General features: G+C 42.5%; 1 protein-coding gene across 1 annotated transcript in view; it reads left to right on the top strand.

Moving 5' to 3' along the window:
• The window catches only part of colq (collagen-like tail subunit (single strand of homotrimer) of asymmetric acetylcholinesterase), a 111,640-nt gene that overhangs the window by 28,027 nt on the left and 68,643 nt on the right, over positions 1–14,970 (top strand). Inside the window, exon 3 of the mRNA XM_078539039.1 lies at positions 1,928–2,029. Coding sequence (XP_078395165.1) covers positions 1,928–2,029 — 102 coding nt within the window. The remainder of the gene's footprint in view (positions 1–1,927; positions 2,030–14,970) is intronic.

The raw sequence follows: 14,970 nt of genomic DNA, 5'->3' as shown, positions 1-14,970 counted from the left end.
AAATGCTGGGCTTTGAGGTAGGTCTTACACAATGAAGAACCCTTCTGCTGTGGCAGAAATCCAGGCTCCTTTTCAATTCCAGATTATTAATTGGATTTAAATTCCATCAACTGCATTAAGATTTGAACCTGTGACCCCAGAGTATGAGTCCAGGCCTTTGGATTGCTAGTCTAGTGACATTACCACTACACCACCACCACATTACCACTACACCACCACCTCCCCCATACATATGCCTGCATACTAACTTCTTGTGATTCATGTACCAGGACATTCAAATCCCTCTGCACGTCCGAGCTCTACAATTTTTGCATTTAAATAGTATACTATCTTTCTATTCTTCCTGCCAAAGTAGACAAATTCACATTTTGCTACATTATAGTCCATCAGCTATTTCCTGGCTGATCAGAGTTTAAAATCTGAATGACAATGAGGCTTGCCTCCTTGGAGCAGGTTGGTCCCCCACTCACCCACCTCCGTCTTTACTAAAGACTGAAGTGAGCGGACTAGAGCCAGGCTTGAGTTGGAAGCAGATTTTTAAGATTTTAACTCCCAAGTGACCCAAACCCACCCATTTCTTTAGGTTACAATTTCCCCAATATTTCAGATCATTGACCGTTCATCGGAGCTGGAATGAATAAGAGATTTCACAGTTTATAAGCGATTGCAGAGTCAGGGGGAAAAGGCCTGGTGGTGTGGGGGGGGTGCGAGGGTGAGGAAAGAACAAAAGGGAAAGCCTCTGGTAGGATGTAGGGATTGAATGACAATTACTAGAATGTTAATGTATTTGAGGAATTTAAAATATTTGCAGAATTTCTATAAACTAAAAGCAGAGCTGACTTTTAATTAAGCATGAATTTGATTACTTAAATAAAACATTTAAGCAATGTTTAAATTGCTCAACTTTTGGAGGCTGTTGTCAAAGACGATAAATACCTTTGAAGTTTGCACTGGCGAAACAATTTTGAGATCTGTATTTTTCCTAACAGCAATGGTATTATCATTCCCCCCACCCCTTTTTCCAATTTCCTGACCTTTCTTGGGATATGGTTCAATGGGCATCTTACACAAATGTGTGATCTTACATTAAATGTTTTAATGTTTTAAGCGGAGGTAGTCTTGCTGTTAGGGTATTTAACCCACGGAAGAAATAACTCAGCATGGATTAACATTTGACCTTCCTACTCTGTGTGACTCATCCGCAGTAGGCGGTGCATTCACAAGCTGGGTCATCTAAAAAGTGTGGATTGCCTTTTGAAATCCCTTGGGTTTCCTAATTAGGATTCTATAATACTTGTTACTCGGTAACAGATTACTTTGTAACAGTCTGTACAACCTGACATGTGACCTAGATAGTAGTGCATGCTGGACAAAGTTTACCTTAGTGGTTCAATTTTTTTTGACAGTGACTATTGAACAGGGACTTGAAAGCTTTTTGTTTCAGTGGACGATTTAGTCACGCCTCATGGAGCAGTATGGCTGCAAATCAATGACTGCCAATCTAACCACTTGCTCTTTATTTTATTGTGTCTGCTCTCCTACCTTTTTCAAATTTGGTAGTGTCCAGTGCCACAGACTTTGACCCTTCACCTTGGTGACTCAATTTAATTAGCAGTGGGTCAACATTTCCTATTAGTGTACTTGGTTGGCACACAGGAAGAATCACACATTAATTGAGCCTATCCAAATTTCTGTTCATTAATGAAAATAGTTGGAAAGTTGAGTGAGCTCTGCTTTTGGATCTCTCCTTCCTCACTTGTTTTTACTCTGTGCCATCAATGTTTAGGAGCTGTCATTGCAATGCATGACTCTTGAGTAACTAATGGACTGGTTGCAAATGAGAAGAGCAGTCCTTTTTACACCTTAATCATCTTTTGAATGAGCTTATTTATATGTGGTATTTTTCTGTAATTTTTTTGTTTCATAGCAAGAAGAAATTAATTTGAAGAATTTACCACTGGAAATAAAGACAACTGAATCTTGTAAAGTATCAGGTACAATTGGTCCTCCTGGGCCTTCAGGCCCCCAGGTAAGATTAGTAATATTTTGGGATGAGCAAGATGATCTGAGTCTTTACTCTCTTTTAATATTGAATTTGCACTATTTAGAAATAATGCAATTTGCAGGTGTTTGAGTTCGTTTTCACTCAGCCTGCTTCTTTAACCCAGTCCTAACCATTCTCCCATTAAAGGAGTGAAGATGCTAATCTTTTTGTTTGTCTTGGATCAATGCTATTGAATAAACTATACGTTGTCAGACCACTACAATAGGTGCTTTTGTGCCATATAAGGCACGAAAGGATAGGAAGTTTCGGTTCATATTTTGGAAACAACAGTAAAGTGGTCTGTCAAAGATCAGTGTTGGATGCTTGAGTTTTCATGGGTTTAAAATTTATAAACTGTGGAAATTCAAGTATTTGAGAGACTGACCAGATGTTGGTGAGTGAACTTCACTGCACTATCTCTACAACATAGATTTAGAATCTGGTATCTCTTTGACTTGTGCACCATGATTTGAAAAATGAAAATGGACTTTGCCTTTAGAGTTATCCAAATGTCAAAGGCACCAAAATTAGTTTAACATGATTTCTGCACTTTATGCCAACATTATACAGTTCTCCTTAAGGAAGAAATTAAGATGAACAATTAAACAATAACACAATGACTAAAATGTTGTCATTTTTTGCAGTAGCTGTAATTACTATTTGGAGAAGACTTTGTCCTGTGAGAATATTTGCATCAGTTTGGTATTAACGGTAAAATAAAAATGATGTATACAGAAACACTGTGAAAATCTCTGCATGAACCAGTACTAAAAGTAAATGGAGGCCTTTTGATATACAACTGTATATGGAGATCCCAAAGGAAAGACTTGGGACCTGAAAGAATAAAAGAGCAGGATTATAGATAATTCTGCAGTGAACGAGGTCACATGCAAGAATTTCATGTAATACTTCCCATTGTAAAGTTTCTAATATGGGTATTCTCCAGATGCTGCAGCTACATTTAAAAAGGTGTTTATTTTTTGTGTTGCTGATTCATTTGTGTGAACAAATTTTGTGCCTCTACGTTTGGAGGACAGAGTCCAAAGAGGAAACATGATTTAATTTGGCATTGAGGTTGGTGGGAGTCTCATTTGGTAATCGTGGCCCCACCCCAGCATGTCTCTCCCAGCGGATGGGGCGAGCCATTTAAATTTCCATTCAGTTTGGCGGGACTGTAATATTCCGCCAGGCGGGAGGGGCCGTAAAATCCTGGCCTATGGCTTAATGAACAAAAGATGACTTTCCCTGACAATAGTTCAGCCTTTATTTTTTTACCAATTTTAAAAAATCTGATTGCCATTTCCTGTGGTGTTAGCCTATGGAGTGCAATGTGAATCTTTAATATATTAAAAATGTCTGTGCACGCTCCATGTGCTTTAATTTCCTATGCCCATATTTATAATAGAAATGATCTCTGTAAATGTGTTGCATTGTAATTACACTCTCCGGCCACTGGTGATGATGGAGCAGCTTGGGTTTATAACTCCAGCCTGAATGGTTGAGGAGTTTCTCTGTTCAACCTACCTCTGCTTCGCTGCTTCCCAAATTACTATAGATTTTACTATTTAACTAGAATGAATTAAAATCAAAATATCTAAATTTATATTAAAATCACTAAGTGGTCCACAGTGTTCCATTTCAAAGCGATTGAAAGCACCTATGTCAGGCATTCTTTGTGGGGAAGTTCATTACAAAAGTGCCCACATGTATGTACAGTACCAGTTACATCTGTAGGTATTGTTGTAATAATCCACTTTGGTGTTAAATCTGCCACATGATGTTTGATTGCAAAGCAAGAGCTGGTATTGTAATCTGGCAGTTGGGTGACTTCATGCAGATCCATACCCTGCCCTCCAGGTGGCTTCTTTCAACTATTCGGGGTGTTTTTAATTCGGCCCACAAGGTGAAAATGGGATTGAGCTAAAACAGCTGTGCAATACCTGCCAGCCTGTTCCAGCTCTGTCACCATATTTACTAGGCCTTTCCATCAAGAGTCGCAGGTGTCCACCTGAATCAAGCCACGGAAGCTCTCGAGTAAATAAAGTTTGTTTTGTTTGACTAAGAAGCCTTCCAGAGTGTATTTCTACATCTTCATTACTGTAAGCAAACTGGTGTCCTATGACATACATAACTTTGAGGGATAACCAGGTATGCAGCTCCTCACTTCTACCAGGTGATGCAGAAGAAGGGGTCTCAGAAAGATATGGGACCAATTATTTTTGAGAGGTCAGGAGGGGCAAGAATACTTGGCAAAAATAATGTGGGCTGCTGCCACTCTGGCTCTCTCCCCCACCCGTCACCCCCTCCCCCACTTCCCAGGCCTACCTTGCTGCCAGCTGGATCAGCCCCCAGAAAACCCAATATTAGGCTGGCCTGGTGATAGCAGGTTTCCTGCTGCAGCTCACCATGGTGTGCAGCTTGCCAGCAGCATGTAATGAGATCTGATCCTCAAAATAGTCCAGGCTTCTTGCCAGCGGGATTAGGCAGCTGGCTCAGATACATTGCTGGCCAACTGCCCAAGAGCGATAATCCGACCTATTGTTTCAAAGTGAAATGTTGGGGTCAAGGCAATATACGTGGTGAGAGGGAAAGACAAAGAGAGGAACAGCCAGTAAAATTATGGCTGAAACCGTGAGATCTTCCTGTGGATATAAGTGAAATATTGTTCACATTGGTGGGTGAATGGGGAACTCAGGGACAGAGATCAAGGCTTCTTAATGGAAGAAACAATAGAGAGGAAGGGGCAAGTTCTCCAACTGAGGGCTGTTTGACCATAGGATCCTTCATGTGTGGTGATTTGAGAAACAGACTAAAACACAATTTCAATAAGGGAATGGGATATGTACCTGAAAAGGTGGAATATTAAAAAGATCTTTGTGGGGGGGGGGGTGGCGTGAAGTGGGTGGAATGGGGCTACTGGACAGACCATCAGCACCAGCGATCAAATGGCTTCTGCCTCTGCTGTAATTTCCATTATTCTATAAAACCTCTACTTTATTGAAACTGAGACCAAAGAGTAGTTTAGGAATTTTGGTAATCACAGAATTTTAATGGCACAGAAGGAGGCCATTTGGCCCATTGTGTCTGCACCGGCTCTCCAAATGAGCATTATGACTTAGTGTCATTGCCCTGCCTTTTCCCTGTACCCTTGCACATTGTTTCTATTCAAATAATCATCTAATGCCCTCTTGAATGCCTCGATTGAACCTGCCTCCACCACACTCCCAGGCAGTGCATTCCAGACTCAAACCACTTGTTGTATGAAAAAGTTTTTTCTCACGTCATATTTTATTCTTTTCTGGATCACTTTGTATCTGCACCATCTCGTTCTTGATCCTTTTATGAGCGGGAACAGCTTCTCCCTATCTATTCTGTCCAGCACCCTCATGATTTTGAACATTTCTATCAAATCTCCCCTTAGCCGCCTTCTCTCCAAGGAGAACAGTCCCAATCTCTCCAATCTATCTTCATAACTGAAGTTTCTCATCCCTGGAACCGTTCTTGTAAACCTCTTCTGCACTCTCTCCAATGTGTTCATATGCTTCCTAAAGTGCGGCACCCAGAACTGTACACAATACTCCAGCTGAGGTCTAACAAGTGTCTTATATAAATTCAGCATAACCTCCTTGCTCTTGTACTCTATGCCCCTATTATTAAAGCCCAGAGTACTATATGTTTTATTAACTGCTCTCTCCACCTGTCCTGCCACCTTCAATGACCTGTGCACATAAACACACAGGTCTTTCTGCACCTGGACCCTCTTCAAAATTTCACCCCTTATTTTATATTGTCTGTCCATGTTCTTCCTACCAAAATGCATCACCTCACACTTCTCCACATTGAACTTCATCTGCCACCTATCTGCCCATTCCATCAACTTGTCCATGTCCTTTTGAAGTTCTACACTGTCCTCTTCGCAGTTTACAATACTCCCAAGCCTCCTGCACACCAAGATCTAAATCAATATAAATATGGAAAAGCAAGGGTCCCAATCCCGACCCCTGGGGGACTCCAGTACAAACCTTCCTCCAGCCCAAAAAATATCCATTGACCGTTACTCTCTGCTGCCTATTTCTCAGCCACTTTTGTATCCAAGTTGATACTGTCCCTTTTATTCCATGAGCAATAGCTTTTCTCACAAGTCTGTGTGGCACTGTACCAAATGCTTTTTGGAAGTCCATACATATCAACAGCATTACCCTCATTGACCTTCCCTGTTACCTCTTCAAAAAACTCTAGCAAGTTAGTTAAACACAGATATCCATGCTGGCTCTTCCTTATCAACCCATATTTTTCCATGTGACTACTAATTCTATCCTGAATAATTGTTTCCAGAATCCTACCCACCACTGAAGTTAAACTGACTGGTCTGTAATTGCTGGGCTTATCCTTACAACCTTTTTTGAACAAGGGTGTGATGTTTGCAATTCTCCAGTGCTCTGGCACCTCCCCTGAGTCTAGGGAAGACTGAAAAATTATTGCAGTGCCCCTGCAATTTCTACGCTCACTTCCTTCAATATCCTTTGATGCATCTTGTCCGGTCCTGGTGCCTTGTCAACTTTAAGTATCGACAGTTTATTCAACACTTCCTCCTTATCAATTTTGAACCCTTCTAGTGACAGAATTTCCTTGTCTGTCACCATGGCCTGCATAGCATCTACCTCCTTGGTAAAGTATTCATTTAATACCTCAGCCATGGCCCCTTCGTCCATGTGTAAATTCCTTTTGAGGTTCCTAATTGGCCCTACTCTTCCTTTTACCACCCTTTTACTATTTATATGCCTGTGGAAGACTTTGGGATTCCCCTTTATGTTGGCTGCCAGTCTTTTCTGATAATCCCTCTTTGCTTCTCTGATATGCTTTTTCACCTCCCTTCTGAACTTTCTGTATTCCTCTTGGTCCGCAATTGTATTTTCTACCTGATACCTGTGTCGTAAGCACACTGAGCTGAGTTTAGAGCAATGTGCCCTGTGAGAATTGTCCAGACACTGAGCCCTCTGCCCCTTTTGCGACCTCTTGGTTTAGGTCAGGTTGTTCTGTGCTGCTCGATATTTGTCATGTGAAGTCCAAGTATAAATCAGCCTGAATGAGGTTTCGGGTCAAAGTGGTCATCTTCACGCACAGCCTGAGTCCAAACCATAGTCCAAGGAGACAGATCAGGTCTGTTTAAAGTGGCTGACTGGCGAGCCAAATCACTCTTTGTGCAGTGCAGGAAGAATTAACTACTTTTTCAGGATGAATATCAGCAGGATTGCTTTTACAGTTAGGTGATCACGGCTTTACTACCAGTTACATAGTCTATCAGTGAATTATTGCATTACTGTTGGTTATGAAGGGAATCGGAGTATCACCATTTTAGCATTGTCCATGTAGTGTCAGTGAATTACCATTACATGTGGAATTAAAGATCCCCACCTCTAGTGTCCCCTCTGCAAATTATTCCCCATCCTCACTTTCCCTTCACCTGCCCACAGGTAGCCTCCTGATTCTTGGAACTTGTTACACAACAGCTACTGGTGAAACCAAGAGCAAAAATACACAACAAATTTATAGATGTCATGTGGCCAGATGGCTTGTGATTGGGCATCATATTGACAAATATCATGAGGTCATAATGTCACATGATCAAACTTCCAGGAATGCTTCCAACCAGAGTTGGCAACCCTGTTGGCCATTGAAATCTTCATATTCAATTGTCTGATTACCAGTTATTCAGAAGAATAGATTCCTAACTACCTCAGACCACAATTGCGATCATGCTTTATACCATGAACTCTTTTGCTATTGTAATGAAACTAAGGTTTTCTTCAGAATATTTTTCTGGTTTATTGTGAAGTAGGTTTATGGGGGGTAAGTATAGTTGGGTCTGTGTGATTTAATTACATTTTGTAGTCAAGCAGACTGCAAGCTTTAAATCATCAAAGGAAGCTAGGTGTTTGACTACTAATGAGTAAGCGTAGATGCTGGCTTAGCATGTAAGGTGTGAAGGGAATTATAATTTTTAGATAAATGAAGTGATATTTGGATTTCAGAGGAATCTTAGTCTGTTTACAACAAGCCAGATAAGCAAGGCAAAGGAAGGTGTTTATTTTCCCAAAGGTTACTGTCAATATATAGTGGCAACATGAAAGTTTTTATATTATGAGAAAGATACAGTTTCAAATGCATATAGAACAACAGAGTTTGCATATTAAAAAGAGAGAAACATATATAAAGGAGAATGAGAGGTTATGTGTCAGAAGGTCATGTAAGATCTAACAGGTGTGTGTGAAATAGCATTAATGAAGCCTCCAGCATTTGTGCATAAGTCTGCTATCTAACGAAACTGAACCCGGAGAAAAACCATTTGGAATTCCACTGTCCAGAGTATTGTGTTAACTTACTGAGTTTGTTTTAAATCTAAAATCTATTGTGGACCATTGCTTTAAAGGGAATGTAACTGGGAGTCAGATTAATTTAGGAATTTTAGGAGTTATTATAGTAGTAATTGTAGTTTTATATATGTGCTTGACATCTTTTATTTTGTTCATAAATATTTTAATTTAATTTTAAAAAAACTTTAAAGGTCTTGTGGACTTATTACTTCTGAATTCAGTGTACACATCTCGTACTACAAATTGCGAAACCACTGTGATAGCGTGACCAAGTTTCCCTCATGAATTTGGTCTGCCTGGCACACGCCATCTGCCATGTCATAATGCTATTTAATCTCACCTGCCCTCCACTCTATCACAGATCTTCTATTTTGTTCTTTTTACACCTGACCCCCTTTCCCTTTCCTTTAAAACCTATTACATCTGTAGCTTTTCCCAGTTCTGATGAAAGGTCACAGACCTGAATCGTTAACTTTGTTCCTCTCTCCACTGATGCTGCCAGACATATTGAGTATTTCTAGCATTTTCTGCTTTAATTTAGGATTTCCACCATCCACGGCATTTTGCTTATGTGCAATCATTCTGTTTTGCAGAGTAGATACAGTTAAATAGTACTTTACAAACAATTTGTAACGGTAGCTCTCCCCCTCCTGCCTCTCCTTCCCAATCAAACCCGCACCCTGACCCTGAGTTGGGCATATTATACATGTAAGAGGGGACTGTTGTCACAAAGAGGCAGCCCACCACAGAATGTAAGGAAAAGGTCAGTGGTTCTGCTGTGGAACATGTGCCACAGCACTGTAAGGAGGAGGAAACATTGCTAAAGCTTGACAAAACTTTCCATGAGCTACATGAGCTAAGGGACCATTATGGAGGGGGAGGGCCCTATTACCCAATATTACCCCAAGCAGGATTGCTACTACTGTCCCACAATACACCACTACTGTCATGACAGCAGATCACATCCTGAATTACTTACAGTCATATTGAACTTTTTAAGTAAGACGTGTTTTTTAAAAATACCTACAAGCAAAAGCTGACTGAGAATGCAAAGTAACCACTTTCTAGAAAATTCCTATGTGGATTATACTTGATTGACTAATCCAGAGAGGCCCTGGAATGACACGCCTAAAAAGATGTCAAGGCCCAATTCATACAAAGACACTTGAAAGGGAGAGAGGCAATGCAAAAGACTGAACTTTAACCTCCTGTGGTTGCAGAGACAATGGAGACAGATTACCACATCTTAGCAGAAACCATCTCCTGTTGAGTTATGTCTCAGAATATAGACATGATCTGAGTTGAAAGAAAGCAGATTCTGGGCAAAAGCCATTTGTTTTTTCCCTTCCAGGAATACACAAGGGAATCGTTTAAAAAGTCAGCTGCAAATCATTTTTTAATATTAATTTACGGGATGTGGGCTTCGCTGGCTGGGCCAGCATTATTACCAATCCCTAGATGCCCTTGAGTAGGTGGTGGTGAGCTGCCTTATTGAACCGCTGCAGTCCATGTGGTGTAGGTACACCCACAGTGCTGTTAGGAAGGGAGCTCCAGGATTTTGACCCAGCGACAGTGAAGGAAAGGCGATATATTTCCAAGTCTGGATGGTGAATGACTTGGAGGGGAGCTTTCAGGTGGCGGTGTTCCCATCTATTTGCTGCCATTGCCCTTCTAGATGGTAGTGGTCATGGGTTTGGAAGGTGCTGTCGAATTAGCCTTGGTGAATTCCTGCAGTGCATCTTGCAGATGGTACAGACTGCTGCTACTGTGCGTCAATGGTGGAGGGAGTGAATGTTTGTGGATTTGGTGCCAGTCAACTGGCTGCTTTGTTCTGGATGGTGTCAAGCTTCTTGAGTGTTGTGGGAGCTGCACTCATCCAGGCAAGTGGAGAGTATTCCATCACACTCCTGATTTGTGCCTTGTAGAAGGTGGACAGAATTTGGGGAGTCAGGAGGTGAGTTACTTGTCATAGGATTCCTAGTCTCTGACCTGCTCTTGTAGCCGCAGTATTTCTATGGCTAGTCCAGTTCAGTTTCTGGTCAATGGTAACCCCCAGGAAGTTTCTAGAGGGGGATTCAGTGATGGTAATGCCATTGAATGTCATGGGGCAATGGTTAGATTCTCTCTTGTTGGAGATGGTCATTTCCTGGCAATTGTGTGGCATGAAAGTGACTTGCCACTTGTCAGTCCAAGCCTGGATATTGTCCAGGTCGTGCTGCATTTGGACATGGACTGCTTCAGTATCTGAGGAGTCATGAATGGTGCTGAACATTGCACAATCATCAGCGAACATCCCCACTTCTGACCTTATGATGGGAGGAAGGTCATTGATGAAGCAGTTGAAGATGGTTGGGTCGAGGACACTACCCTGAGGAATTCCTGCAGTGATGTCCTGGAACTGAGATGACTCACCTCCAACAACCACAATCTTACATTTTGCTAGGTATGAATCCAACCAGTGGAGAGTTTTCCCCCGATTCCTATGGACTCCAGTTTTGCTAGGGCTCCTTGATGCCACACTCTGTCAAATGCTGCCTTGATGTCAAGGGCAGTCACTCTCACCTCACCTCAAGAGTTCAGCTCTTTTGTCCATGTTTGAACCAAGGCTGTAATGAGATGAGGAGCTGAGTGGCCCTGGCAGAACCCTAACTGGGCTTCAGTGAGCAGGTTATTGCTAAGCAATCACTGCTTGATGGCATAGTTGATGATCCCTTCCATTACTTTACTGATGATCGAGAGTAGACTGATGGGGCGGTAATTGGCTGGGTTTGATTTATCCTGCTTTTTGTGTACAGGAGATACTTGGGCAATTTTCCACATAGATGGTTAGATGCCAGTGTTGTAGTTGTACTGGAACAGCTTGGCTAGGGGCGCGGTAAGTTCTGGAGCACACATCTTCAGTACTATTGCTGGAATATTGTCAAGGCCCATAGCCTTTGCACTATCCAGTGCCTTCAGCTGTTTCTTGATAACATGTGGCGGAAATCAAATTGGCTGAAAACAGGCGCCTGTGATGCTGGGGACCTCCAAAAGAGGCTGAGATGGATCATCATCTCGGCACTTCTGGCTGACGATTGTAGCAAATGCTTCAGCCTTATCTCTTGCATTGATGTGCTAGGCTCCTCCATCGTTGAGGATGGGGATATTTATTGAGCCCCCTCCTCCAGTGAGTTGTTTAATTGTCCACCACCATTCATGACTGGATGTGGCAGGACTGCTGAAACTTAGATCTGATCCGTTGGTTGTGGAATCGCTTGGCTCTGTCTATAACTAGCTGCTTATGCTGTTTGACACACAAGTAGTCCTTGCGTTATAGCTTTACCAGGTTGACAGCTCATTTTTAGGTATGCCTGGTGCTGCTCCTGGAATGCCTTCCTGCACTATTCATTGAACCAGGGTTGAACCCCTGGCTTGAAGGTAATGGTAGAGTGGGAAATATGTCGGGCCATGAGATTACAGATTGTGTTTGAATACAATTCTGCTGCTACGCCACAGCACCTCATGGATGCCCAGTCTTGAGTTGCTAGATCTGTTCAAAATCTATCCCATTTAACATGGTGGTAGTGCCACACAACATGATGGAAAGCAGGACTTTGCCTCCACAGCGACTATGGTCACTCCTACCAATACTGTCATGGACAGATGCATCTGCGGCAGGCAAGTTGGTGAGGATAAGTATGTTTTTCCTTCTTGTTGGTTCCTTCATCACCTGCCGCAGACCCAATCTAGCAGCTATGTCCTTTAGGATTCGGCCAGCTTAGTCAGCAGTGGTGCTACCAAGTCACACTTGGTGACGGACATTGAAATTCCCCACCCAGAGTACATTTTGCACCCTTGCCACCCTCAGTGCTTCATCTACATGGTGTTCAACATGGAGGAGTGCTGATTCATCAGCTGAGGGGGCCGGTACGTTGTAATCAGCAGGAGGCTTCCTTGCTCATGTTTGACCTGATGCCATGAGTCTTCATGGGGTCCGGAGTCGATGTTAAGGACTCATAGGGCAACTCCCTCCTGACTATATACCACTGGGACATTATCTGTGAGGTATGATTCCATGAGGATGGCTATGTCAGGCTGTTGGTTGACTAGTCTGCAAGATGGCTCTCCCAATTTTGGTACTAGCCCCCAGATGTTAGTAAGGAGGACTTTGCAGGGCCAACATGGCTGTTGTTTTTTCCGGTGCCTAGGCCAATGCCAGGTGGTCTGTCTGGTTTCATTCCTTTTTTTTTTGTGGCTTTGTAATGGTTTGATGCAACTGAGTGGTTTGCTAGGCCATTTCAGAGTCAACCACATTGCTGTGGGTCTGGAGTCACATGTAGGACAGCATATTTCCTTCCCTAAAGGGGATTAGTGAACCAAATGGGTCTTTATAACAATTGAGAATGGTTTCATGGTCATCATTAGGCTTTTAATTCCAGATTTTTATTGAATTCAAATTCCACCATCTGCCATGGCAGGATTCGAACTTGGGTCCCCAGAGCATTACCCTTTGTCTCTGGATTATTAAGTCCAGCGACAATACCACAACACCATTGCCGGCAATGATCTGTGTGTTCTAGACCTGATGTGCTAGTGTGTGCTGTGAAGGTTGCAGCAGAAGAACAGCAACTAGGCATCCCTGCGACTTGCAGATAAAAGTCTCTCTCTCCTCTTTCTCTGTTGCTGGAGGTAAGTGAGCAAAGCCACAGTCAAAAAGGCAACAGGACAACTTCAGCTAACCTGCAGAACCAAATGTTTCCAAACCAATTGCTCAACTGCCAAAGTCAGCTCTACCGGAATCACCCAACTTAACGGCCGTAGGGTTTCACCATCTACGCCTCACTGACAAGCCAAAGACTGATTTGTATATTTTTTTAACTCTTATTTTTGAACTCAACTTCTCATTTCTAATCTGTGTTTATGTGCGTTGTGTTTTTATTATTTTTTTCTTGGGTTTTATTAAATAATTATCTTACACTTTCTTTGACTCAAGAAAGCCTGGTTAAATTGGCTCCTTCTAGAACATAAATACATTTGGACTTGGAAAAGGCATCCACGAGGGAAGGGGTACCTTTTAAATTAAACCTTGTTGCAACCTACAGAGGGGGAGTTGAATAAAGAATGGAAGCCAGCTCCTTCCTCCTCACCCAGGAGCATAACAAATTGGTGGACCTCGTGCAGGGACTGGTCATAAAACCACCAATAGCCTATTCCTGGTCACGGATAAGTGATGTTAGGGAAGAAAATCAGCAAGGTGATTGGGCTCCATGCCATTTATGTGTGACAGGGCAGTCTGGGCACATTGTTTTATTTAAGGCAGGTAGAGAGGGAAATTTAGGTCGATAGTGGTAGGGCCAGAGTTGCAGGAGTAGACTCACTGTTTGCTATGCCTTCATTTCTTGCCTGATTTCAGGGGATAAAATAAAAAAGTAAGATGGAGTTAGCAATCATGTAATCTTCTATTGGAAACCATTTTTATATTTCTCCTTAACACCACAGGAGATTAATTAGTTCACTGATGTTCAGCTTGGATTCCACTTGGATCACTTGACTCCAGACCACATTACAGCCTTGATCCAAACATCAAGGCAGCATTTGATAGAGTGACACCGAGGTGCCCTGGTAAAATTGAAGTCTGTGGGAATCGGGATGAAAATTCTCCGCTGTTTGGAGTGATACCTAGCACAAAAGAAGATAGTTTGTGGCTGTTGAAGGTCAGTCATCTAAGCTCCAGGACATCGCTGCAGGAGTTCCTCAGGGTAGTGTCCTAGGCCCAACCATCTTCAGCTGCTTCATCAATGACTTTCCCTCCAATAACTTCTTGTGTATGACATCTTGCAACTTTACAAGTCTAAATCCAATTTAGACAGCCAAGTCACAGCACAATGTGTTGTTAGGTTAATTGCCATGAATCCTGCAGCAAATTTACATAGGCCACATTCATTCATTGTGGTGAACAGTTTGATTCGGGTGATCATGGTTGCATTCTGGGTTTCCCTTGAGATTCCATTTGTGGAGGAGGTGTGATGTCCTTGCATGGAGAATGCGGATTCTGTCAAGTGTAGACCACTGTTTTCGAGGGAGGTTGAACCCTTGGGGTGGGAGATGACAACCTTCACGTGGTCCACCCTGTTTTTAACTAATGTCATCACTTTGACGTATGCAGCACAACTATTCCCCCCAACATAAGATTGGAAGTGGGTATGTGTGCTGATGATTGCAGTGTTCAGTATGATTCACCACTCATCGTAATGAAGAAGTCCGTGCCCACATTCTGCAAGACATGGACAACAGGCTGGGGCTGATAAGTGGCAAATATCATTTGCACCACACAAGTGCCAAGCAATGACCAGCCCCAACAAGAGAATATTAGCATCTCTCCTTTACGGCCCATGGCACTAACATCACTGAAGCCCCCAGAATCAACATCTTGCATGTCATTATTGACCAGGAATTTAACTGGAGCAGCCAGAGCAAGAGCAAGTCAGAGGCTGGGAATTTTGCAGTGAGTACCTCACCTCCTGACTCCACAAATCTTTTCCACCATCTACAAGGCACAAATCAGGAGTGTGA

This window comes from Cetorhinus maximus, chromosome 3 (genome assembly GCF_964194155.1).
Source record: "Cetorhinus maximus chromosome 3, sCetMax3.hap1.1, whole genome shotgun sequence".
NCBI classification, from domain to species: domain Eukaryota; kingdom Metazoa; phylum Chordata; class Chondrichthyes; order Lamniformes; family Cetorhinidae; genus Cetorhinus; species Cetorhinus maximus.
This window is presented reverse-complemented; position numbering and strand designations above follow the sequence as displayed.